The 27,048-nt window shown below is 34.6% G+C and overlaps 1 protein-coding gene across 3 annotated transcripts in view; it reads right to left on the bottom strand.

Moving 5' to 3' along the window:
* Window positions 1-26,216, bottom strand: part of phip (pleckstrin homology domain interacting protein) — a 45,181-nt gene extending 18,965 nt beyond the window's left edge. The window contains exons 1-17 of one of the 3 annotated variants that reach the window (XM_051096653.1): window positions 25,963-26,216; window positions 25,793-25,851; window positions 25,679-25,708; window positions 25,468-25,527; window positions 22,835-22,985; window positions 22,186-22,284; window positions 21,392-21,552; window positions 13,200-13,421; window positions 11,300-11,400; window positions 10,922-10,992; window positions 9,710-9,810; window positions 7,972-8,012; window positions 4,699-4,797; window positions 2,853-3,009; window positions 2,633-2,767; window positions 2,400-2,528; window positions 106-331 (exon numbers count right to left, since the gene is read on the bottom strand). In XM_051096653.1, the coding sequence (XP_050952610.1) occupies window positions 106-331; window positions 2,400-2,528; window positions 2,633-2,767; window positions 2,853-3,009; window positions 4,699-4,797; window positions 7,972-8,012; window positions 9,710-9,810; window positions 10,922-10,992; window positions 11,300-11,400; window positions 13,200-13,421; window positions 21,392-21,552; window positions 22,186-22,284; window positions 22,835-22,985; window positions 25,468-25,527; window positions 25,679-25,708; window positions 25,793-25,851; window positions 25,963-26,002 (1,882 nt within the window). In that variant the 5' untranslated portion in view covers window positions 26,003-26,216. Of the gene's footprint in view, window positions 1-105; window positions 332-2,399; window positions 2,529-2,632; window positions 2,768-2,852; window positions 3,010-4,698; window positions 4,798-7,971; window positions 8,013-9,709; window positions 9,811-10,921; window positions 10,993-11,299; window positions 11,401-13,199; window positions 13,422-16,722; window positions 16,869-21,391; window positions 21,553-22,185; window positions 22,285-22,834; window positions 22,986-25,467; window positions 25,528-25,678; window positions 25,709-25,792; window positions 25,852-25,962 lie in introns of those variants that run through there. The other 2 variants (XM_051096652.1, XM_051096654.1) reach the window with 2 other exon arrangements.
* Between the last annotated feature and the right edge of the window lie 832 nt (window positions 26,217-27,048).

Genomic DNA, 27,048 nt, shown 5'->3' with positions numbered 1-27,048 from the left:
AGTAACAGATTGCAGGTATATGTCTGCGTAAACAAATAGCCAATAATTACTTGAAGTCATAAAACCACAGAAAGGGAACAAAGAGACACTGTTTGCGTTTCTTACCTGATGACGTGAGCCCCATCTGGGGTATGAGCTGTTCCTCTCTGCAGTTCTCTCTGCCAGGAACCAGTCTCTGGAAGCGTGGAGGGTGAGGATTTCCATCTACGTCCACCAGGAATGGCGGCGGCATGAGGTGAGGTGCCTGCTGGGTCTGTTCGTCCAGCACAAAGTTATGGGCGTCTCGGATAAGCGGCCGATAATCAGTGTGAAAGAACATCTGATCTGCTATCTAGAGAACAGATCAATAGATACATTCACAACAAATACACATATACTAACTGAATAACATAAACAGTGGTTTAGACAAACAAAGGCTGTTTAGAACACAGAACCACGTTATTCTTAATACTTCTGCAGATGCACTACATACAGTATTAGTATCATATCAGTTGTTGATGTAACGATGCACCCCAAGGCATTTGAAAAATCACTACAAATATGTGATGAATCAAATTGGTTGAGATTTTAAAGAAATGCGATTCAGTTGGGGGTGGGAGTTCATATGAATGTATCTCTGAGGGGAAGTGACTGTCTTTAGAAATGTTTAGATGGTATTTTCTTTTCATCTTGCCTCTGTATAATGCATATTAAAGTGGTGTTCATAAGGCAGCTGCTTTGTTTAAAGCAGCAACCAAGAAAAAACACACTATCACTGCTGTTCCATAAGTGCCACCTACTGGCAGAGAGTGAATTAGCATTTTCTTTCAGCTCGTCTGCTGTTTTTGTTTCATGCAGATGTTTTATGTAGTATAGTTTTTACAAAACTAAAGTTAGAACATTTTGTTATTGCTTCAAATTTTAAAATTATACAGTGTAACTTAAATTAAAAACTGATCATACTGCATATATACAGCACCTTTGTTTGGACTGTGATTAAAATACTGTGGTTGCCTCTAATTTTAAATCAAAAGAGCACAAGCAAAGTCTTAGTATGTTTAAATGAAGAGATTTCTTTTGTTTTGTTATTTTATCATTTATTTGATAAATGGGGCTTACTGCTTTATTTAGTTTTGTTATTTGACATATTTGACAGCATTTTGTCCAAGCATTAATGAAAGTACACATTTTCTTTTATAATTTGTCTCAAATCTCACTTTGTTAAAAAAAAAGTGAGAAAATCATATTTTAAAATCAGTATTGTGAATTGAATCGCATTGTCAGTTGAGTGAATCATTACATCCCTAGTTGATATTAGAGATATTTAAAAATATTGGCATCTGCCAGTATTGACTATTTATTTGTGCGTGATTGTATCCCCAATTTTTGTATTTAGATTAACATTTCTGTCACCTAACTCTTACTTAAATCTAATCGTTAAAACAATAATTTATTAACACTGTTAAATATAATCTTTAGCAAATGTCACAATGAACATCCATTTTCATACTTTATATTATGTTGTGATGCCTAAATTTACTTGCAGCACTTTAAAACATTAATTTTAATTTTTAGTAATTTTTTTTTATGTATTCCGACAAAATAATATAAAATACCAACACTGTCCATTTATCAGGGTTTTTTTTTTGCTTATCTGCATATAAAAATAATTTTTAATATTTGAAAAATGAGATGAAAACACTGTTGCCTTGGAATCTAATTAAAATATTCAAGGATAAGTTGAAGTACTAAAATTTCATTCATTCAAACTGAATTAAAGCTAAATGGAAAATATAAAAAAGCACATAAAAATGACAAAAGCACGTAACAAAATGACTAAAACTTAAAATTAAAATAAAATCACTGACTGTATCAAACATGCAATATGATGAGGTCATGGACAATATCATGAGGACAATGTGACAATACATTATTCAATATAGAGTGAGTAAATCCAGCAAATAGTATGCTAATACTTCATTATGAACATAGTGTCTGAGGCTACATTTATACTAGCACGTTTTCATTTTAACACATAACTTTTACTACAATTACGCCTGTCGATTACACTACTCTGGCATTTACAACCTTCAAAAACTGAGACTTTTGAAAATGCTGCAAACCCCGTCTTAGTTTGCCCTGTGTTTCCTTGACGACTGTGTAAACAGTAACATCATGCTCACTGATGTACCTCCCAGTTACTAGCAACCAACTTCCTCTTTGCACTTTTACATATATGCGCAGTGTGCATGAATAGTCATGTGACAAGCGTTTTCGGTTGTGTAGTGTGGGCAGAGATTGTTTTTGGAATGCAGTGAAAATGCCAGTGTAGACAAGGATCATTTTCATTTTAAAATGATGATTTAAAATGAAAAACACTAGTGTAAACAGGGCCTAAGACAGCCATAGGCATTCAGTACCTTGTCATATCTGCTGCTAGAGCCAAAGCCAAAGATGAGCAGGTGACCGTGGGAGTCCGTGCATGCGAAATGCTGCCCATCTGGAGAGCACTTACAGTCAAAGACTGCACCGTGGCCCTGACCCTCAATCTACATACAAACACACAAAGATGTTTGTGAGACACAATAAACATCAATAAATCATAAAATCTGCATAGATTTGTGATACAGCGGAGTGTTGGCAGTTAGTTTACCATGTTAAAGTAAGAGCGTATTTTGACTCCTCTTGCCAGATCCCAGACGATTGCGTTTCCGTCGTGCCCAGCAGAGAAAAGCACTCTGGAATCAAATGGATGTGGCTCCAACACAAACACCTCATCCTCATGGCCCTATGGGTGGAAGTCCATAATGACAACATTATTCATCACATATTGCCTCCTTTCAGTCATTCTGGAGAGATCTTTACACTCTTACCATCAATACATGAATAAGATTCCCTGTGTAAGAGTTCCACACTTTCAATGTCAAGTTGTTCGCAGCGGTAATGACTGTGTTGTCGTTGCAATCCCAGGCCACCATAGTCACCTTCAGTTTGGTAACTTTGTCCTCTAAAGGCGGAGGGTTGTACTTGCTAAAAAGACAGAAATGGAAAAAATACTTTATTCAAAATAGTGTGACATTTTGCTTTACAGCTGGCCTACTTTTAAAGAGCAAGAGCAATGACAGACAAACCAGTACACAAAAACACATATATAAACAAATTCAAATCATTTTATTAGAATAACAGTGAGTCAAATTGTCAAGTAAAATTTATCATGATTTATGATTTAGAATGCCTAAGAATATTGATGTATTGATCTTTTTTTAGGGCTGTCAGTTTGACGCATTCACTTAATTAATTAGTTATGAAAAATAATGTGATTAAAATATTTTATAATATAATATTTTATAATATAAGACCGCCCCCAGACCTGTGTGTCATCTTCATATAGTTGACTGTTGACAAATATGCAGGGCAACAACTCCATAAATGCAGTTATGCCCTAAAATTCAATATATTGGTGCCAAAAATGCCCCTGTATGTGTTTTGTCTCATATTTGTATTTATCGAATGCGGATTTTGTCCCGATCTATCACGAGCTTAAATGTGATTTAGTGTATGTGAACAGTTCAGTAAAAAAGAGGTAGATAATGTGTTATATTTTAAACACAATATTATGTGTTTCTGCTCAATTTTGCAGAGAACATATTAGATTTGAAGCTATAGCAGAATTGTTGCATGTCTCCGAACAACACAGCGGTGTTTAGTTTCTGAATGAATCCGTGTTTTGAACGAATTGTGTAAACCAATGACTCAAAAGCCCATTCACAAAGTGAGCCATTTACTTCATACCTAAATGAATCAGCCATTTGAACGAATCAAATGAATAAATGAATGACTCATCAAGACATTTACCGCCACCTGCTGGCAGATTTCGTTTCTTATTTAGAGTATCATTTCATTAAAAAGAAGAAGAAGTAAAAATAAAAACATTAAAAGGATAGTTCACCAGAAGAATTTTGATTCTGTCATCATTTTTTCACCCTCATGTCATTTCAAACCTTTCTTTTGTGGAACACAGAAGGTATTTTGAAGACTGCTGGTAATAAAGCTGTTTTGGTTACCAATGACTTTCATCGTATGAACACAAAACAATGAGATGTTTCTCAAATTATCTTCTTTTATGTTCCATAGTTTACGTTAGACTGTTGCAGCCTAAATGTTTATGTGTAATAAATTCTATGTTGAGTCAAATAAAACATTTTTTTTCTAAAGCTGCAATTTGTAATGTCTACTTAATACTTTCTCATTTAGCATAAAAATAGCTTAAAATAATCTTTTGTGGGTATTTTCACAGTCGAATTTATTCTGCGATTAATTAGATTAATTAATCGAACCATCATCATGTAATTAATTAGATTCAAAATTTTAATCAACTGACAGACCTACTTTGTTTTATGTCTTAAGGTTTCTTTGTTTCAAGCCTTTTTTGTTTCAAACCTAAAACTTGCTCCTTATTTCCAGCGTTAAATTACATTTTACACCACAAATTGAGAAGATAATCAGCTCTTCAAATAAAATATGAATCCATTGTTGCCTTTCCATTGGTGGCGTTACAGTGTTGCATCTCAGTCGCTCCTGTGCAGTCAGAATCAATTGCCCTCATGGGCCTTCCAAGTAATTATGTTGCTAACGATCAATTGTTTAGCAAACAAAATGTAACATTAATGCACAAATAATGAAGCCATATATTTGAGCAGTGATTAACGTTTCTCATACCCAGGTAGTTTAGTGGCCATATCCAGGAGAGTGCTTCGCCAGTCCTGCTGCTGCAGCTGCCATATCCGCGCTGTGCCATCTCTACTGCCGCTCACAAACCTACACACACACAGAGTTAAATTTCCTGCTCAAAATGTCAGCTATACAAATACATACTCTTGAGTCTTCATGAAAAGGAATTAATGAGGCACACTCATAAAATTTTAATCCACTAAAATTTAAAACTTCATTGCTGCCTTAAAATGTTTAGGCAAGATGTGGTACAACAAAGATTTATTTCACTTCTAGCGTTTTGAATTTACTTACAGAGGAAGGAAAATTACTCAAACCTCTGAAAACTCATAAAATTGAGTAAAAATAATAGATTAACTTAATAATTATGTTAACTGGATAATGAAGCGTTTTTGTTTTACAATGTACTAACTTTATATTAGTCTATAAGGCACGCAATGTGTCAATTTTTTTTTCCTTTTAATATAAAATCAATAACTCAACGTTTGATGCACTAAAAAACACTTATAATGTACTTAATTTTAGTATGACAGTTTTCCACCCTCTCTCTGACCCTAAAAATTATATGGTCCATTATTGATACTGTGCCTTTAAGACCGCCAATGTACAATTTACTCCAATGATATGTGAGTAAAAGTTGTAGCATTGATATGACATAGTATTAACATGTTTACAATAACATAAATTTTGTGTATGCGAAAATATAAAACTTACTTTCTCAAACTGCAATGGATTGTTTTCCAGTTTTCAGAGAATTTATACTGAATTACACCCCCCTCCCTAAAAAAACAATCCTACCCTGTTGGCAAGTTTTTAAATTTTAAGCCATATTTTCTTAACATTCTTAATAAGTCTAAACATCTTGCAGACTTTTTCAATTTTCTTTCATAAATTGTTCAAATTGTTTCTGGTGATGTTTACATATTTGTATTGGAAAAAAGGCAAAAACACTGATTCAGTAAATATTTGATTTGCAGTCTAAAGCAGTGACTTTTTTTATGGTAACTCTTTATAATAAGGTTCGTTAGTTAAAGTGTTGTTAATCAGTGCATTATCTAATATTAAATAACTATGAGCAATACATTTGCTACATTATTTATAAATCTCTGTTAACATGAATTAATAAAAGTACAACTGTTGATTGTTAGTTCATCTTAGCTCATGTCCATTAATTAATGTAACAGATAAAACTTTGCATTTTAATAATGTATTAGATCTTTAAGGTCTGCAGAGAAAGGGATTTTGTTGTCTGTACCGCGAACGAAACAAGCAAAGGGGCGATAGGGCCTTTGCAGTAGCTGCCCCTAAGTTATGGAATAGGCTACCACTCCATATTAGGTCTGCTCCCACTTTAGGCTCTTTTAAAAGCCTTTTAAAAATCCACTTACTCCGCATGTCCTCTCCAAGTGAAGAGGGTTGAGCTCTTGTTTATCTATGTTTTATTGTGTGGGTTTTAGTCTGTTGTTGTTTTATTATGTGTTTTTTATCTTATTTTAGAAATGCTTGTACAGCACTTTGGTGCAACTCTTCGTTGTTGGAATAGTGCTTTATAAATAAACTGAAACTGAAACTGAATTAGATGTTGCAAACTGAGATTAATAAATGCTTTTTACATTTTTTAAATTATTTGTAAGCATTTTTTAATGTTATTACTAGTGCTGTCAAATGATTTAAAAAAATTAATGAATTAATCACACTGAAATGCGATTAACCGTAATTAATCCCACGTAACATTAGTTATAATGTTATTAGACTTAAAAAACAAACTTCTCATTGTTTACCTGTGCCCTTCAGCAATTAGGAATCATACAAAAATTTAATAACGTTACCAAAAACTAAATACTAAATTAAATATCAAGAGAATCTTTAAAACTACAAAAATTATTGATTTCCTCTTTTTTCTTTTGTTCTTTGATTAACCGACATCACAGCAGCTGGGTTATTAGCTTATTTGGATGCTATTACTTTAAGAGCTGCCACTGCTGAACGTGACACGGATCTGATATGCAAGCTTTAATACGAAAGGATACAGGCTACAGCGCACCGCCGCATTTGTGCGTGCAATTGAATTGTGCGTGTACAAGCACAGAATAACAGCTGACAGCTGATATTGCTTTTTATTGACATGGCCGACAACATCTCATCTGATCGCAGTTCAGTGTTGTTCTACTGAATCTCCCTCGTCACCTGTACGTTTCCCGCGCTCATTTGACTAGCACCTGGCAATGAAGTTAAGCTGAAGTGCATGTCTCAAAAATCTCCAGTTTGATGTGGTCGTAAAGACATTCTGCGTCTAAATAAATGCACTTCTTGTCAAGAAAAAAAAAAAGAGACAGAAGCAGCGGTTTTGAGCGGTGTAGCCACTCAACCCTGGCTCCACCCCCGCGTTAAATATTTTTAACGGCGTTAAACTGGCAAAATTAATCGCATGTGTTAATGTGCTAATTTTGACAGCACTAAATGTTACCAATTTTACTCTATAAAGGAAAAATTGCATTACACTGAAGGGCAGTGAGGTTGTAATTTTTTTCATGAGCCGATAAATGTGCAACAACGTAAAAGTGTATGTTTTACTCTACGAGGGAGCATGGATCTATAAATGAATCAGAGTTTATTACTCTGTTAATTAGGACTGTGTATTGTCTGTTACTCTGTGAAATCTACTCATTTGTGACATGGTTTTCTTTTTTTTGACAGTACACTCTGCAGTTCTATTGATTGGTGAGGTTTTTTCCCTTCTTATATATGTAACACTGGATCCTGTCTCCTTCGGTGCAAAGAATCTGTTCATGTGAACATCCATCTTTTTAATTCCTTAGAGACCTGTTACAGACCTCTCCATCTTATTACTCTCCTTCTCTCTCTTACTCCTCCTTTTCTCCCTCTTCTCCGCTGTCACAATCTCTATTTCCCCCCTCCCCCAATGCAAAAACATTTGCTCATTAAAGTAGAGCGAGTGAGGAACATAAAAGAGCTCGCAGAGACTGAATAAAGAGCTGGTGTGTATGGGTAACTGTCACATGCCTGTTGTTTAAGTAGAAAGACATTTCATGCACTTGAATTCTTGTACAACGCGTATCTGAAACGCATGTTTGCGTGTGTTGGAAACAGGAGTGTTTTTATTCTGCTGACAACATCAGCTTGTAATAATTATAAGAACCCCCAGGTTCCATTAATCTAGCAAACCTGACATATAAACACACACACTCTCTCTCACACAATCGCACATGTACACAGATAAATGGAGCCAGTGTTGCTCACCGATCGCCACCATGGGAGAACTGGATGCTGTCGACTTTATCCTGAGGAAAAAGATGAAGTCATTAAAAAACATGAGGGGAACCTCAAAATAATAATGAATTCCTGCAACAGTGAATCCAGTAAAGAGAATAAAAATGAGGTGCTTTAACAATACATCAATGTACACACAATTTTAAAAATACTGAGAATTTTTTTAGGTTGAAGCTATTACATATGTTAGTGCTTTCAATCAAAGATGGTAGTTAATGTTATATTTAATTAATCTTTATTTAGGCACAGCATGTAAAAATTTGTAATCATAAATCTGTTTTCACACTGAATCAGCAAATTATTGTAGAAACAACATAAAGAAGATATATTTTAAATATTTGTTTACTGCCATCTGTGAATAAAGGCAAGTTTCACAGATACCAAAACTAATACTGATACTGATGCCTCTGTTAAATTTTTTTTTTGTTTGTTTTTTAAGTTATGGAAATATGATTACTAAATATAGACATTAAGCAAGATAAATTTGTGGAAATTGTTTACTAAATAAATTTTACAGTTTAATTTTTTAAATAATATTACAGTTTATAATTTAAGTGAACTATAAACAATCGTCACATGAACCAATAATAATACATTTCTGACCCTGGACCACAAAACCAGTTGCACGGGTATATTTGTAGCAATAGCCAACAATACATTGTATGGGTCAAAATTATTGATTTTTCTTTTATGGTAAAAATCATTAGGATATTGAGTAAAGAAATTTCCCAGCGTAAGTATATCAATACTTAATTTTTTTTTAAAATTACTCATATTGTGAAATAAGATTTTAGTCATATCGCCCACCCCTATTCAGTACTATGTAATACGATTTAACAACCCCCCAGTGCATGTATGTGTGTGTAATATATCGCTGTCAAAATAACCTGTTAATTTCTTCAATAAATGCTTTTATTCAAAATAATTAATGCATGCATTTTTTTAGCTATGCAAATATTTTTCCACGTCAAATATATTTAAGTACATTCTATATATTTGCCTGTGATCCTGTCAGTATCTTGCTTGTTGCAATGATAAAAGTGTAATTGGAGAAATAAATGTAATTATTTGTTGTATCGAGAGGATTAGCACTCACATAAAGCATAATGATACCAAATGCTTTACTTAGTAACTTCTTGTTTATTGTGAAAATGAATGCACAAAAAAAAATGTGACCCTGAACCACAAAACCAGTCATAAGGGTCAATTTTTAGAAATTGAGATTTATAAATCATCTGAAAGCTTTCCATTGATTTATGGTTTGTTATGATATGACAATATTTGGCCGAGATAACTATTTGAAAATCTGGAATCTGAGGGTGCAAAACAAAAAGACCTTTAAAGTTGTTCAAATTAAGTTCTAGCAATGCATATTACTAATCAACAATCATGTATTGATATATTTACAGTAGGAAATTTACAAAATATCTTCTTGGAACATGATGTTTAGTTAATATCCTAATGGTTTATTGTTGGCTAATACACCCGTGCTACTTAAGACTGTCTTTTTTGGTCCAGGGTCACATATTATTGTGAAAATCACTGCTTAATATATGCTTTTTTTTTCGTAGTTGTGTGTTTTGCTTTTCTATTAACAGAGGCATTGGACAGGGCAATAGAAAGATCTAAATTGCATTTTATGTTTGGTTCCACTATATTATTAAAGGGTAAACCAAAATGCAAACAACACACAAAAAACATTACATACAGTGTGAGATTCCAGCTCAGATATCTTCTCTGGTTGTCCATCTCCAAAGTAATAAACCCTAATGATGTGATCAGTGCTGCCTGTCGCGAGGAACATGCCACCTGAAATACCATCAAATATTACTTAACATTACAGAAATTACATATAACACAGCATTAATGAGCATACAAACCAGAAAAAAAATCTATCATTAACAAATGTTTTGTCAATTTTCATGCAGGCGCATTCTCGCAAGTATCAGCAATAATCACAATATTGCATTCATGAACAAGAAAACTCAAATGAATTCAGAAGACATAAAGAGGAAAGAACCAGAATCCGTTTCTATCTTTGTGTAAGTGTGTATGTGTGTATCTGGGTGAAAGCCAGTTGAGTGTTTCTTTTCTTCAGTAATGTGTATTTGAAGAGCTCCTGCAGTGCTGAACACTCTCTTTTTAAAAAGTCTGTGATATCTGTCTGACAACAAGATATTTATAGCCTCACTTGCAGAAAAATGTTTAAGCCACAATGATCCGCTGTCACTCTATAATCAGCTATCAGCTTTCAGAACAATGAAAACACGGTAACAAATAATCACTTAATATCATGTTTCTATGTGAACGCATGTATTAATATAGCCATGAGTCTTAAATATCACAATTTGTAGCTGAACTACAAAATTTGCAGACGAATTTATCAATATAATCACATCTATAAATATTTGCTTAGAAAAGCCCCCAAATTAAGGCAATACGGCAAACACAAGCATTGACAAAGTGAATTAGAGTCAATAATGTTTGTTTTATTTCCATAATATTGACTTTCATCCTATCACTGTTCTACGGTCCACAGCAATCCATTTAATCAAATTTGTCAATCTGTCCAAGAAAGATTTAGGGGCTGTTTACACAGGACTGTGCGTTATGTTGACAGCCCTAATAAATATAGATTTTCCCACACGTTTTATTCCATTTGCTATCTCATATGATATATAAGATCACAACTGTATCATACGTCATAAGGTAAAGCAGTTACACAAACTGGCAGACGCCACTGATCAGTGTCTCTAAACTCCAAAAAGACTCTTAAAAAATGTTTTCAGTCCACACCAAATTTTACTACACGCTTGGTGTTTTAACATGGCTTCCTGTGACAGTCTGTGAATGATAAAGTATAACTGACAAAACGAGAGCAGGTAGAGGTGAGAAAAGAGCTTTGACACTTCTAGCCTACCTGCACTAAAAGAAGAACAGATCATCTGCACGCCTGGTCTGGGCCGCTCGGTGAATTTGCTGGGTCGCTGCCTGCACACATGATAAGTTCAAGAAACATGATAAGTTCAAGAACAGAGTGACCCTTATTAAAGGTGAAAGGTGTAATTTCTGTACTAAAATGGAATTGCAAAAACAATAAATGAAAAACACTGAAACATATGATACGTATTTAGATATATATTAGGTTCAGAAGAAAATGGCATGCTACAATTCCATGTTTCTCATTTGCAGTAATTCAGCTAAACAAAAAGAGCTTTAAATACTTACTCTGAAGGGTAAAGAAAACACTGCAAAGCTTAAAACCCCTCAGATGTGTGCAAGAATAAAGAAAACTCACCCGAACTTGAGCGTGCGTGCATCCCACTGCCAGAAACAGATGGTGCCGTCAGCTCCAGTGGAGGACAGGAACCTCTTATTGCCACTGCACAGAGGAGAAAACTACACACACACAGCCAAAATGGGATTACAACACATTAAACATTGTCTCTATGAGTGGGTGTGCGATTGTGCATTCTTATAAACACTGCAAAACATATACTGTAAATTTAATGTAATTTTTTTTGAGAGAGAGAGAGAGAAAGAGAAATTCATTTTATTCAGAAATGATGCATTAAACTGATCACAAGAAACAGTAAAGATATTTGCAACCCTGGACTACAAAACCAGTCTTAAGTAGCATGGGTATATTTGTAGCAGTAGCCAGCAATACATTGTATGGGTCAAAATTATAGATTTTTCTTTTATGTCAAAAATCATTAGGATATTATTTTTGATTTTTGATTAGTAATATGAATTGCTTGGACAACTTTAAAGATGATTTTCTTTTGGAGAAAATGTTTTATTTAGATTTTTTTGCATCCTCAGATTCCAGATTTTCATATAGTTGTATCTCAGCCAAATATTGTCCTATCCTAACAAACCATACATCAATGGAAAGCTTATTTATCAATTTCTAAAAAATGACCCTTATGACTGGTTTTGTGGTCCAGGGTCACATTTACATTTGTGATGCAATCTATAATAAGATTTCTATTTTAAATAAATTATACATTTTAAACTTTCTATTCATCAAAGAATCACAAACAAAAACGTATCAGTTTCCACAAAAATATTAATCAGCACAACTGCTTTATTCATCATATTAGAATGATTTCTGAAGAATCATGTGACACTAAAGACTGAAGTAATAGCTGCTTGAAATTCAGCTTTGCCATCACATAAATAAACTACATTTTAAAATTGATTAAAATAGAACACCATTATTTTAAAGAGTGAAAATATTTCATAATATTACTGTTTTTACTGGTTAAATAAATGCTTGATGCTCTTGATGAGCCTTCTTGTTTGTTCAAAAACATTAATTATCTTACAAACCCTAAACTTTTTGAACAGCAGTGTATATTTGTGGCTACTAGAAGTTTCACAGTCATATTCACAGTAGTTCTGCAGTTTATTATAATTAATTAACACTATTTTTTGACTACACAGTGAACAGGATCAGGAAGTGACTGTAATATAGCAGTGCTGTACTGTACACACAATAATTAGCCGTGTCTGCATTACAATAATCTCTGTATATTGTGCCATTCTGGCACTTAGGCTCCTAGCATGCACTGCAGATTGAACAAATTATGTTGTTGTTTTGTTTTAGTATTATTTATTTTACTACTAATTGCAACATTGAAACAAGCATTTTCAGTAAAGCTGCTTTGAAGCAACAACAAGCCTTGTGAAAAGCGCTAATCAAATAAACTTGAATTGAAAACTATTTTGCTGGCCTGGTTTATAACTCATAATAAAAGTTTGCCTTCTTACAACAGTACTACTTTGACCAATTAAGTACAATTAAGGTTAATTGTTTATAAAAGATGATATTTTTGCATTATATCTTAAAAAAATAAATCAAAATGATTTAGTTTATTTTCTCCATGTACAACCAATTGTGTTCTGTAACACTGGCAGGGAGAAAATTAATTAAAAGGTCCAAGTTCCCAGCCAAAGGGAACATGAATCACCATAATGGTGACTGTTTACACTATTATCCTACAGTGGTGTGCAATATGGTCATATTTTGCTGTAATTTATTGTGTTACCACAACAAAAAAGACCTAGACTATTGCTATTGATTTCACAGTAAAAATAAAAAAGTCTCAAGTAGAATCCTTTGTACTAACGAATCTCTCATAACATTGTGTGTGTTGTAAGTGTTAAAATGTGAATGTGTATGCGTCGCACACCTGTAATGACGTGATGGATGCCGCGTGGCCCTCCAGTACCGCCAGCGGGGCGCAGGTCTGCAGGCACCACACTCTGATCATTTTATCACAGCTGCCTGCTGCCAGCAGGGTGTTCTCATAATTCACAGCCATGTCTGAAATCTCTGCCGCATGACCTCTCAGTGTCGCCAGCAAACGTCCGTCATCCGTCGCCCAGATCTTCACCAAACAGTCGTCCGAACCCTGAGGATACACAGCACACACGGTAACCCCTCAGACCCTGCCAAAGTCGTCCGTCAGAATGATTTTTTTCCTTCAGAAGTTCTCTTTAGAAAGTTTGTTCTCTGTGCAGCCAAAGAAAATCCACTAGAATTTAGTCAAGTGTTTTACAAATTAATTAACTCAAGCAGAAATTCCAGGCAAAACCCCCCCCCACCCCGGGCCTCTAAAGATGGGCATATCAAGTCATTTAAATTTACTTAATACAATTACATAGGCTCACATAACAAGCTCGGTCTGCACCAAAAGAAGCACATTACCTAAGAGTGAGTAACAGTAACCAAAAACGAAACTGATGTCACCCTGAATCAACCTTTTTGTTTTATGTATTCAAAACCACTTCGGGAATTTACCTTACTCATAAAGTCAGCATGAAATCAAAATGCACTCTATTTACTTTATTACCTGAATTCCATGTTATACCAAAGAAAAAAACCTTTCCCTTTTCCTCTGAAATATCGTTCCTTTTTACTTAAAATCTTTTACATATCTACCTAAATAGGCTATTGGATAATGCTAACCAATAGCCAAATAGCTATTCAGGCACTGTTTTTATGTGCGGATATTATTTGAGAAAAGACCAATCTTACATAAAAGCTATCCTATGCACAACTGTAATAATAAAATGCTTTATTTATTAATAATACTTTATTAATAATAAGTTCCCACTTTATATTAGGTAGCCTTAACTACTATTAGGGCCCTATGATTTCTGCAATGTGAAAAATGGAATTGCAGAATCCACAGGAATTTACGGTTTGACGTCACGGAATTTGTCAAAGTTTGTATGGATTAATCAAAAGTAGGTCATTACATTATAACCAAATCATGATAAGAACTAGTATATGTAAATATTAAGCCGCAAACAGACTATTTAAATATTAAGCCTGCATGTTCTGTGTGTCTCTATGTTAATGAATGGTGCAGACGTGTGGTTTTGTTTACTACTCGTACTAAAGCATGCGTGACGCTCGCAGAAATTTCTGCATCTGTCGTCTCACTAAATGAAGACATAAATATATGATCAACCTCTCAGAATTGCTCTGAGTGTCACTTAATGAGCATTCTACTGTTTCATTTGAGTACTAGCGTCATATCATATACACACGCAAATTTAAAGGTATTCAAGGCAACCCGTCAAAATAAAACTTTTGTTTACCTCGAAGTCATTGTGGCAGGAATACATTACTATTGTTCAGCTGAATGTATGTAATACTACTACTACTACTACTACTAAAATTATTAAAACCTTATTTTTTAAGGAATAATCTTAAAATTTTTCTTAATATCAACTTTTAATAAATTGATGTTAAATTGTTTAAGTTTCATGATTTTTTTACATTAGTTACATGCTTTTTGATTAATACAGTTTAATTTAACCATTAAAAAGGAAAAATTAAAACAGAATCCAGTAAAATTACAACAGAAAAAAAAGAATTTGAAAATAAATAAATAAATGAAATTTTGAAAAAAATAAAACAGATTTCATAGGGCCCTATACTATGTACTTAAATCAAAAAATAAGTACAATGTATTTACTGTGTTTATATTGTATTACAAAACACTTTTGCCGCTGTTGAGGTAGGATACGGGTAAGTTTAGGGACAGGTTTGGTAGTATGAGTAGGTTTAAGAATGGGTTAAGGTGTAAGGGAGGGGTCAACAGTCTAAGTATAAATGTAATTACAGAAATTATTTACAGATGTAATTACATGCAGTTATTTTTAAAATATAAGTACAATGTAAAAGCATGCATGTATACAAGTTAAGGCCACCTAATATAAACTGGGACCATTAATAATATATAATAATATTTATGTTTGAGTTTAAAATAATATTAATATTAATTAATTGTAAAATATGTAGTGGAACAAGTGTTACAGTATTGTTCAAAAGTTTGGAGACAGTAAGATCTTTTTTCAATTAATAGATACTTTTTTCAGCAAGAATGCATTAAATTGATCAAAAATGCATTTACAATGTTACAAAACAAAGTATTTCCAATAAATGCTACTTTTTAAAATTCCTGTTCATCAAAAAAAAAAACATTCATAACAACAATAAGAAGAGGAAATGTTTCTTAATGCCACCGAATCGTCGTATCAGAAAGATTTCGGAAGGATTGTGTGAAACTGAAGGGAATAAATTAAATTACATTAAAATACATTAAAACAGAACAGTTTTAAACTGTATTAATATTTCATAATATCACTGATTTACTGTTTTTGATCAAAAAAATGAACGCAGCCTTGGTGAACTTAAAATTCTTCTTACAAAAGCCTTTAAGAAAATTCTTTCTGACCCCAAACTTTTGAGTGCACATCATCCCAGTGTTTCCATTATAAATGTCTTGCAACACAAATGTTACTATTTGTTATTAATACTACATCTAGCGAGTCAAATGTGAATTTACTGCAAGGGGAATCGAAAATGCTTTTAACCTAAAAACGCAGCACTGTGGCATTGCATTTCCATGACAACAGGCAGAGGACCATCAAAAGCAAGCGCTACCTACAACAACTTGAACCCCATCTTTCATTCACAGCTTGATTGAAAGATTCCCTAAGATAATCAGCTTGCCATTTTCCTCCTTGTTTCATAAACACGCTTTTACCAACATGAAAATATCACTGTTGTTTCCTGAAACACTGGAATTAACTGTGATAATAACATTGATTTTAGCAGGCCACACATGCATATCGAACTGAGCAAAGAAAAATGATCCCCAAGCCACACACAGAGACGAACATTCCCGAAGATCTGTTAAACACAGACGGAATGCCAATGACACACTGGCTAATGGCTCAGGAATATGAAAGAGATGATTTTATTCATGGCTCGCAGCCAATTCCATAAAAGAAACACTTTTTTCAACGTGCACGCACAGACACGCCCCCCTACGCCGGGAGAGAAAGACCTACAGAAAGAAAAAAGAGAAGGAGAAAACACAGAGAGACCAAGATTGAAAGAGGAAAAGACAAAGAGAACAGGAGCAGAAGAGAGAGATAGAGGGAAAAAGGGAGGGAGAGGCAGAAAGAGGGGGAGTAATCCTTGCTGTTCAGCCATTTTTGGAGCATTAAAACTTGCAGAGTAAAATGGAACCCAAGAGTGCACACTCAAAAACACACATCAGCAAAACACACACAGGCACGATCCTACAGGACGCTTAAAACCAGAGCTCTGACGAACGCTAACAACAGCTCGCGCCAAAGCCTGAGAGTGAGATAATGTCCGAGAAACGCCTGAATCAAAACACGTGCACCTACCCACACATACACAAACACAGAAGCTTTAAGAAGTTTGTGGACATGATGATGTCACCGAGCAACAGTATGCTCGCCCCGCCGGAACATGTGAACGACCTTTGACCTCTACACTTATCCCAGAGTCAAAACATTATCCGTCCCCGTGAGATCTGAAGGCTCACTGTCTAAAAATACCCTTTTAGTTACTAGGAAATGAAGACAGAGTTTCCAGTGTAGCACAACACTGGACAAAATAAAAGAATTACTCATTGAAAATCCAACAAAGAACCATAGAGAGATTTATTAAGGACACACACTACTGTTCAAATGTTAGAGGTCAGTAAGATTTTTTTTTCATATATTTTTGAAAGAAGTCTCTTATGCTCACCAAGCCTGTATTTATTTAATCAGTAAAACAGAAATACTGTCAAATATCATTACCATTTAAAATAAGTTTTCTATCTTTATTTTTACATTTTAAAGTGTATTCCTGTAAAGGCAAAGCTTAATTTTTTAGAAGCTATTACAATTTTTAGAAATCCATCTAATATGCTGATTTGGTCCTCAGGAAATATTTCTTATTATTATCAACGCTGGAAAAAAAGGTTTGTGATTTATAACAGTGCAATATTTATAACAACAATATTTTTGTGGAAACATACATTTTTTCAGAACTTTTTTTGGGTAACACTTTACGAAAGGGTTCATTAGTTAACTAATTAGTTAATTAGTTAACATTAGTTATCTAAATTAGTTAACATGAACTAAGAATGAACAATACTTCAACAGCATTTATTAAAGTTAATTTCAGCATTTACTAATGCATTATTAATATTAACTAACACTAACAAAGATTCATAAATACTGCAATAAATGTATTGTTCATTGTTTGTTCATGTTAGTTAATACATTAACTAATGTTAACAAATGACAGCTTACTGTAAAGTGTTACCCTTTTGTGTAACATCATGTCTTTACTTTTACTTTTTAATTTGAAAAAAATCTTACTGACTCCAAATTTTTGAATGGTAGTCAAAAGTCTTTAAAAAGTCCACAGTCCACAATAAAACTCTGTATTTTGACAAATGTAATACTAACTAAAAATGGATATGAAATATTTAAAATTCTTTCTTATTCCTAGGTCACTAATCAAATACATACATTTCTGAAACTGATCATGTGTACAGACAGACTTTCAGATGTTCTTGTTTCCACTGAAGCATAATATGCTCTTGGGATCATTCTCAAATCATGCAAGAAAACATGATCTTCAGGTTTTACACAAACTTGTGGAGTTTGCAGCTCGACTGCTGGTGTCACTTAAGCAAAAAGAGAACAAACAAAATACTGAGAGACTGTTCAACTACAAAAATGCAAAACAATCCTTTTTACTAATGCTCTCAAACCTTTGAATCAAGATGCATGCAAAACACTTCCTGTACATGATGAATGACTCAGACACATCCAAACAGGCCAGAAATCGTTACTGATAGGATAATAAGAGCAATCTGCATTTACATGTGTTTATTTTATCCAAATCATCTCGCAATGTAAAATAAACAACGGCTCTATTAATAGTACTCCATGATAAACTATAGAACAGCACTTCTGAATCACAGTAACTATGTACAGTGTGAACATGTAACTCTCTTACGGGTAAGTCCCTGATCAACTCATAAAACCACAGCTGCTTTCAGAACCTTTAAAATATCCCAAACCCTCTCAGACATCTGGACCAAACAGAGATCAGATCCCTCAATTCAATAGGTCATTTGAGACTATTATGTTCATTGGGGGATTTTCAGTGTTAAAGCTTTTGACCTCAAGTGTTTTATTATTATGAAACATTAACAGCACCCTAAAACTGTGACATTCCTTTAAATTCCATAATGGATAGACACACAGCTGTATGTATATAGTTTAATGAGGCATACAGACTAATTAAAGGCATACTGATTTAATTTAAAAACGGCTGCACTGTACATCAGTTTTTGTTTCTTCTGACTGCTCGATCAGTACACTACATTTATATGGAACACACAGACGTTCCAGAACTTATTTAAATGTTATACTGGATATTAGACATTAAGTATGTTAAAAAGCAAAAAACATCACTTTGTAGTGATGGCCTTTAACTACTATGTACTTACATCAGAAAATAAGTTAAATGTACTTATTGTGTTTATACTGTATTGCAAAACATTTTTGCTGCTGTTGAGGTGGGATATGGGTAAGGTTAGGGACTGGCTTGGCGATATGGGTATGTTTAAGTTTGGGTTAAGGTGTAAGGGATGGGTAAACAGTGTTAACTATAAAGGTAATTACATGCAGGTGTTTTTAAAATATACCAGTGTTTCCCCTACCATTATATTAGGGGGAGGCACCCCGCTCCCACCAACAGCACCCCCCGCCCCCCTTGAAGGTCAAGTTAATTTTATTTTCAATATAGCACCAGATTACAACAGAAGTCATTTAAGGTTACCTTTCCTATAGAACAGGTCTATACAGGTCTATAATCTTTTATTAAACAAACTAAATATCCTTATGGTATTTTTCTTATTTACACGACGACATGTCATTTCTGTCTCTACATGGACGCGCGTCTATAATTTCTCCTCCGCAAAAACACTGACAGGATCATGAGTCCATTCATAAAAACGGAATTTACTTTATAGCGCAGAATGCCAAGGAATTCGTCGTTTTTGGATAAATAAATCAAAAGCTGGTCTGTCACTTAATTCGGATTGCGATATGCACTAGTGTCTGTGAATACTGAAATGCGAAAAGACTGTTTAAATTCGAATCCTGCATGTTCCGTTTGCCTCTGTATGTACGAATGACAGTTTTGTTTACTACACAATTCCTGAATCATAAGTGACGCTCGCGGTGATTTTCTGGCCTCACTATATGACGACATGAACACATAAACTTAATCTTGCTGTGAGAGTCACTTCATGTGAATTTTACAGATTCATTTGAGAAAACTAGCATCATATCATACTGTATACAAACAGAAACTAAACAACACCCCGTCAAATCAAAAGTACAGTTTAACATGTAAGTCTTGTATTACTTTTGTACAGTAAAATGTAGGTCTTTATATATTCCTATTTCTGCCTAATTTAAATGAAACAATTAAATGATTAAAAGATTAACCACTTAATTGTAGAAAAAAATACTACAATTATTAAAACTTTTTAAACTGAATATTTACACATTTTTCTTTCATGTTTTAACAGTAAACCTCTGTTTGTTTGGCAAAAAATAAAAGGGTTTAATTTTCATTTGATTTAATAAAAAAATGTTTATTGCCTTCATTTGATTATCAGAAAAATTAAAACACACATGAATTTCTGGGGGGAAAAAAAAGATTGTAGGGCCCTATTGCTTAAAACTCCAAAGCTGTAAACCTAGAGGAAACACTGTATACAATGTACAATGTAAAAACATGTATGTGCACAATAAGTGCACTGTATAAAATGATTATTTTAAATGTAAATACATAGTAGTTAAGGCTACCTAATATGAAGTGGGACCCAGATTTATAATGTGGGATATGTGGAGTTGCACACTATACACTATAAACAAGGTTTCCACAAATTTTGACCAATACATTTCTATTTCTGTCCTACTCATTTGTGATCACTGGATAAGCATTTAAAATATCTTAAGTAGCACAGGTATATTTGTAGTAATAGCCAAAAATAAACTGTATTAGTCAAAATTATTGATTTTTCTTTTATGCCAAAAATCATTAGGATATTAAGTAAAGATCATGTGCCATGAATATATTTTGTAAAATTTTCTACCGTAATTGTATAAAACCTTAATTTTTAATTAATAATATGCATTGCTAAGTGCTTCATTTGGACAACTTTAAAGGTTTTTTTGCACCCTCAGATTCTGGATTTTCAAATAGTTTTATCTCGACCAAATATCGTCCTATCCTAACAAGCCATACATCAATGGAAAATTTCTTTATTCAGCTTATAGATGATGTATATTTCTCAAACTTTACCCTTATGACTAGTTTTGTGGTCCAGGATCACAAATGTTTATCCTTACAGTAATTATCCTTGGCTAATAGCTAATAAATTAAAAAAAGAGCTTGGCATACCCAAAAAAATGAATATTAATTCAAATAAATCTAGGCCTAGAATTCAAAACCGTAAAATTCACAGATTTTTTTCCACGTCCTTGATATGGCAGTATAAATAAGAATAACACTTCCTAATCCAAAGTGTTTTCAAACAAGCTCAAAACCTTGCAATCATTCTCTGAATGTTTTTAATCTCTTTTGAAAAGCTGATGTTGAAGCCGTCCCTTCAATCCATCCAATTAACTCTAACAATAAAACTCAACAATAAACTAATATGTACAAAATATCTTCTCCCTGTGGTCAAACCACTTAAATGTGTTCCCAGATACACATGCAAGCACATACACACACACAAAAGCACTCTGAGAGCACAAGAACATGACGAACAAATTAAAATTCCATAACCTGATGCAATACTACACAGAATACTGTACTCAAAAAGAAAGCAAAAGAAGGGCTCACAATTCAAATACTAATTATAACATTTCAGACACATATTATGTTTTAAAAATATCCATATCCTCAATTTCAGAAAAAAAAGAAATCATATTTAATTTTTTTTCTAGTCTGTCATAAAACCAGATGTCTTACTGTGAAGATGCGGCGACCGGTGCGGTCGAAGGTGACGCAGTACACAGACGACAAGTGTCCCAGAATTCTCTTGTGCATCTTCATATGTTGGTAAACAGCTGTAGGGACCAGCTGACCCAACCGATATGAGCCATTCAGCCTCCGACTGTATATTGTTTCCACTATAGCACACAAGACGAGCAAAACAAAATGAAAGCAAATACATTTAAATCTTCAGCTTTCTAAGTAACTTCTTAATATTACTATTTCATTTGCAACAAAAAACATTCTTCGTAACACTTTACAAAAAAAGTGTCTTTTGTTAACACTGGTTAATGTATTAACTAACATGAACAAACAATGAAGGCTCAACACATTTATTACACTATTTATTAATCTCTGTTAATGTTAGTGAATAAAAATACAGCTGTTCATTGTCTGTTCATGTTAGTTCACAGTACATTAACTACCGTTCAAACAAACACATCATTTTAATAATACTTTAGTAAATGCTGAAATTAGCATTAACTAAGATTAATAAATGCTGCAGAAGAACTGTTCATTCTTAGTTCATGTTAACTAATGTAGTTAACTAATGTTAACTAATGAACCTTATTGTAAATGCATGGTCCACACTTTTTAAAATTCAAAATTACATAAAAAAGCAACATATACTTCCTTTTTTTCAAAATATATACTGTATTTCAATAATCAAATCAATATAAAACAGTTTTTAAAAAGGTATAAGGGTGTGTATGAATGTTGTTTTGTCCACTGGAATACTTCAACACAACAACCAATAAGAGGTGACTTACCAATATTGGGCGGGCTTCCATAGATGACTGGCGGCTCGGGTGGCCTGCCACAGTGCAGGGCTGCGAGGGCAGAGCCCTTCCATACCACGTGCTTACAACCTGGCAACAAACACGTGGGAGTGTCACTAAATATATACTGTAAAAATGACTGAATCCCCAGGCACACTTACACAACTGGTATTGACACATAGATCCACCGCAAAGCAATATGTGATTACATGCTTTTGTTTTATTTCTATGAAGACCAATTGCAGTGTTCTTGATAATGTTATATGTATAAATGCTGAAGTTTTAATTGCTATGGAATCAGTTTTAATTTGAAGGCAGGATTATTACAAATTCCACTACTACTGATCAACTATCATTTCTTTTGCTTATATATCCCAGGCATGAAATGTCATTTGTAAAATTTAAAAAGTTAAGTAAAATCCTTAATGAATTTACCAAATGTGAAGGTTTTTTCCTATCTTCAACTGTTTAAATTCAGAAATCAGTAGCACTCGAAATACACATCTTATGTATACATTCCAGCATCGCTTCAATACTTCAATTCAACACATCACATTTTTTGCTTAACCTGCAAACTGGTTAACTTGCTTATTATAAAATATATGATGAATATATTTAAAATGCAAACAGATACACTCACTCTTGTTTGTACGTAGCACTGACTGGCGTCCAGCTCCCAGCAGTGAGTTAACTCCAGGTACGCTGGCTGGCACTTCTCTTTCTAAAAGAGGACTCACTCGCTCACACAACTGCAACAGGTGATCTGGAGAAATGTGCCTGTACAATTTGACCTATACACAATCACGAACATGCATTAGGGCAAACAGATCTGTTTTAAATTCCTACAAATATTTTTGTAAATAATTTTATATAATTTTCAGCATACTCGATTCAATAATCAATGTGTTGTAATAACGCATGCATACAAATTAGATATTTAAAAAGAAGAAACAAAACATTATGTTTTTGTGCAAACATAATGCAAACATTTCGTAACCTTGCAGTCAATTTAAAGTCTTAACGCTTATCTACACAAACACCTTTTTAAAAATATAATTACAATTACATAATTTAATAACTACATTTTCTACTACATTCAAATTTAATCAAATCGTGTAATGTGAATGCTTTCATTACAAATTACCAGCATGAATTAAGAATGAACAATACTTCTACATGATCTATTAATCTTAATGTTAATTTCAGCATTTATTAATGCATTATTAAAATCACAAGTTTTGTTTGTTAACATATTGCACTGTGAACTAACATGAATAATGAACAACTGTGTTTTCATTAACTAATATGAACAAAGATTAATAAATACTGTAATAATTGTATTGTTCACTATTTATTTATGTTAGTTAATACATTAACATTAATGAAGCCTTATTGTAAAGTGTTACCCGCGTATTAAAAAAAAAAAAACAATTAGATAACAAAATGAATGTACCTAAAAGAGCATTTACCAGACATTGATAATGCACACATAAAAACCGGTTATAATTCTAATCTTATTGAGGATTACACTCGCCACATCGTTTTAAAACAATACAGTGTTACTGCCGTATTGCAAGGCTCTTTTTATCTTTCCATATTTTCCCTAGAGATGAATCTAATCTACAGTGTAAAATGTTCACCCCCCTGCGCAACGCGTCAGTCCGGGCATCTTTTATCAAGCCTGTTCAGCAGATCCAGCTTCCAACGGCAGACCAGTAATTAATGTGGCTTTAATTGCATTTAGCGTCGTCCTATTGGTCTACAAACGCGCGCACACACACATTCCATATCTATCCACACATACACACGAACGCTGAGCTAATGACTGGATGAGTAAAGCGACGTTTAACATTGAGTGAATCATGGAGTATATAACACTAATTATAAAATTAAAATCTAAATATATGTAAATACACGGTTTTGTTAATGAATCATCATGCCTAATGTTTTAGTATTACATATTAATTATTAAACTAATAATTGCTAAAAATATATATATTTAACATGCGTAAAATAACATTTCCTTTCATTACAATTTTAATGCAATATTATTATTATTATCATTACTTAATTAATCTTATGAATAATGATAATTAATGCAGATTGCATAGCTCATTAACATATTGATCGAGGGACTCGAGACATAACAAAAAAAAAATAATTGACAGCGCCAACATCAGGCGGTGAAGTCTCGTGCGTGTTATTCCTACCCACAATCTGCAGGCACGGGCTTTAACATCTCCACACACGGCAGTGAAATCATTCACGCACGGTCACACACACACAAACGCAAACACACACACGCATTCACTCACTATAATACACTGGGATCTAGTGGCGTAGCGGCGCGCGAGATCAGTCAATCGCGAATACAAAATAACAGATTCTCGCTACAATGTGTGTGAATTTCACCGACGGAGATACAGCGGTAACAGCCTGTGTGATTAACAGACAGTTGTATATTAGTTACGCAACTGATATATATTGGGGGCTGGCCATAACAGGGGCTGGATCAAAACACACTAAGTTTTAAAATCAAGATATTTCGCTATCTCTCAGTTCGAAAGCGGCATCAAACTCTTTCCGAGAGAGATTACAACGTGGAAACGCGAGGTAGCGAAAAATGCAAATAATGCGATTAATCACTTATTTAGCGTTGTAAATATCGTAATTAATAAATTAATCAATACGTACTCATTTCGATGTACCTCTCATTTGTATTATCGGCCTCAAGACTCTTAGCACTGTCTGTTCGAAAATATTTTCCTCCGAAGAAAAATATTGTCTCGGCCACTTGCAAAAAAAAAACTGCAGCGCTCTGCTGAGATCCTCTACGTCTCCGGCTTTGTTGCTTCCTGCTCCAAAAGCTTAGTTTAAGTGAAATAAACTAAGGTAAAAGGAGTATTTTACCCTGACTATGGTTGTACTACATGTAGCAGAGCGCCTCCATCCCGCCCCGCTTTCAGTCTCTGGCGCACTGGTCCCTCCTCCCTCCGCTCCCTTCCCCTTATAGCACCACATTCATGACGTCTCTTTATTTCTACATCAATTTTAACATCTATTTACACCTTGCGGACAGCACTGTGGCCAAACTCACATCCCCGAGGTCAGGCCAGGCTCTGGGTTCACCCGTTGACGGTCCTTTCTAAGCCTGAGGTTGGTTTTTCCCCGTGTGCTCGGGTTAAGTTTTTTTCCTGATTTAAAAATTGCGGGAAATTCAATTTCTTATTTTGCTCTCTAAAAAGTTTTCTCTCGGTTATAGGGATCCCTTACCAAATTTTCGTAACTCCCTGGGTGTTCTTTGCCAGTCCAGTCAATCCTTTTGGGTAACAGCTGTAACGGGAAAACAGTGTTAAATAGGTCTAGGTAAATTCTAGGCGGTCGATTTTGTGTTTTTAAACCATAAATATGAAATCTGCGTGAAATTAACAGCCTAAAGTGCAGCGCAGTGAGATGCGACGCGAGTAGGGCTCTCGCTGCTTACCTCCTTCTCCTGAACCTCCCGTATCAAGGTCTGAAAAAAGCACAAAAATGGCAAATTACGGTTCGATCTTTTCCACAAAGGTCGTTTAACATCCTAAATTATAAAATCACCCACCTCTGCCGCGTCCTGACAAGGTCCAGCTTCTAAAAATCGGGCTATTAGGAAGTACAGTTCTGCGAGATGGGGGAGAATGAGCTACATTAGCTTTCAAGAAGGACGTGGTGGGAAAGGCAGATGTATATAAAAATATTCCAACGTCACCTTTCTCAATCCCTTTTACTCACCGGATTTCAACTGCGCGATGTGTTTACGCTCAGCAGCCATGTTTAGGGTTGTTTTGGGGGTGAAGGAGAAGGTGTGTGTGGCCGTTCTGGGAAGCGGGTATCGCTGGGCTGCCCTATAGTTGTCAGTGTTTGTTCACCAGGAAGAGCTGCGCCTCCATTCACCCAGCACACACAGAAAGCAGATCCGGCGCGTCGAGCGAGGCTTCCGCGCTCGCGCAAAATAGTCCCTCTCAGGCGCAACGTGCCACGCGTCGATGCGGGCAAACATCCCGGGCGCCGGGGCGTTTGGGGTTTACAAGAAACGACGTTTCTAAAACTTACAGTTTAATACACGTTTAGGTGTTTGTGAATATTTTAGGTTTCAGTTTACGCTCCTCACCCCCTCCTCCCTCCAAAAAGCACAACCCCTTTGCGCAGGAATACACGAGTCTAGTACGTACGCGCAGGACTGTGCTGTCAGGGAGGCTGCGATGCTAACGCTGAAGGGGAAAAAGAAGCAATGGTGGCTCATTTTGTGCAATAGTTTAGCTATTTATTCAGGCTACGGTTATTTGTCTGCTAAGTCCCGGGCCCTGAGCTTTAATGGCGGCTCTTGTTCCTCGGTCTGTCGACCTTGCAGGCAGCGAAGCACCATGTTTCTCTCACAACAGCATATTGAAGCTCACTATCAACACCTGAATACTAGCCCCGTATTCGTGTGTTTGTAAAGTGTATAAAAGTCCATTTGTCTTAATCTTAAACCAGACTTATTCCAAGGAACCCACCCCCTCTCTCGGTTGTGATTTGGATTGGGAAGTCCTCCATTTCTTTCCCAAAAGCGAGCGGGCAGTAAAATGGGGGAAGGGTTGTAAACAGGGAGAATGTAATGAATTAAACCTTGTAAGTTACAGGAATCCAGTGACTAATGGCAACAGCGGACAAAATAGGACATCGGTGATTTTATATATATATTTATATGTCACACTAGTCTATCTGTTCTCAAGAAACAACATACAGTGTGTCCATGTTGTGTAAAACACAGTTATATAAATTGGACAAAGTATTTGAATACTTCTGTCCACAACGCTGTATTAATTACATATAAGT

This window comes from Labeo rohita, chromosome 23, assembly GCF_022985175.1.
Source record: "Labeo rohita strain BAU-BD-2019 chromosome 23, IGBB_LRoh.1.0, whole genome shotgun sequence".
Taxonomy (NCBI): Eukaryota; Metazoa; Chordata; class Actinopteri; order Cypriniformes; family Cyprinidae; genus Labeo; species Labeo rohita.
This window is presented reverse-complemented; position numbering and strand designations above follow the sequence as displayed.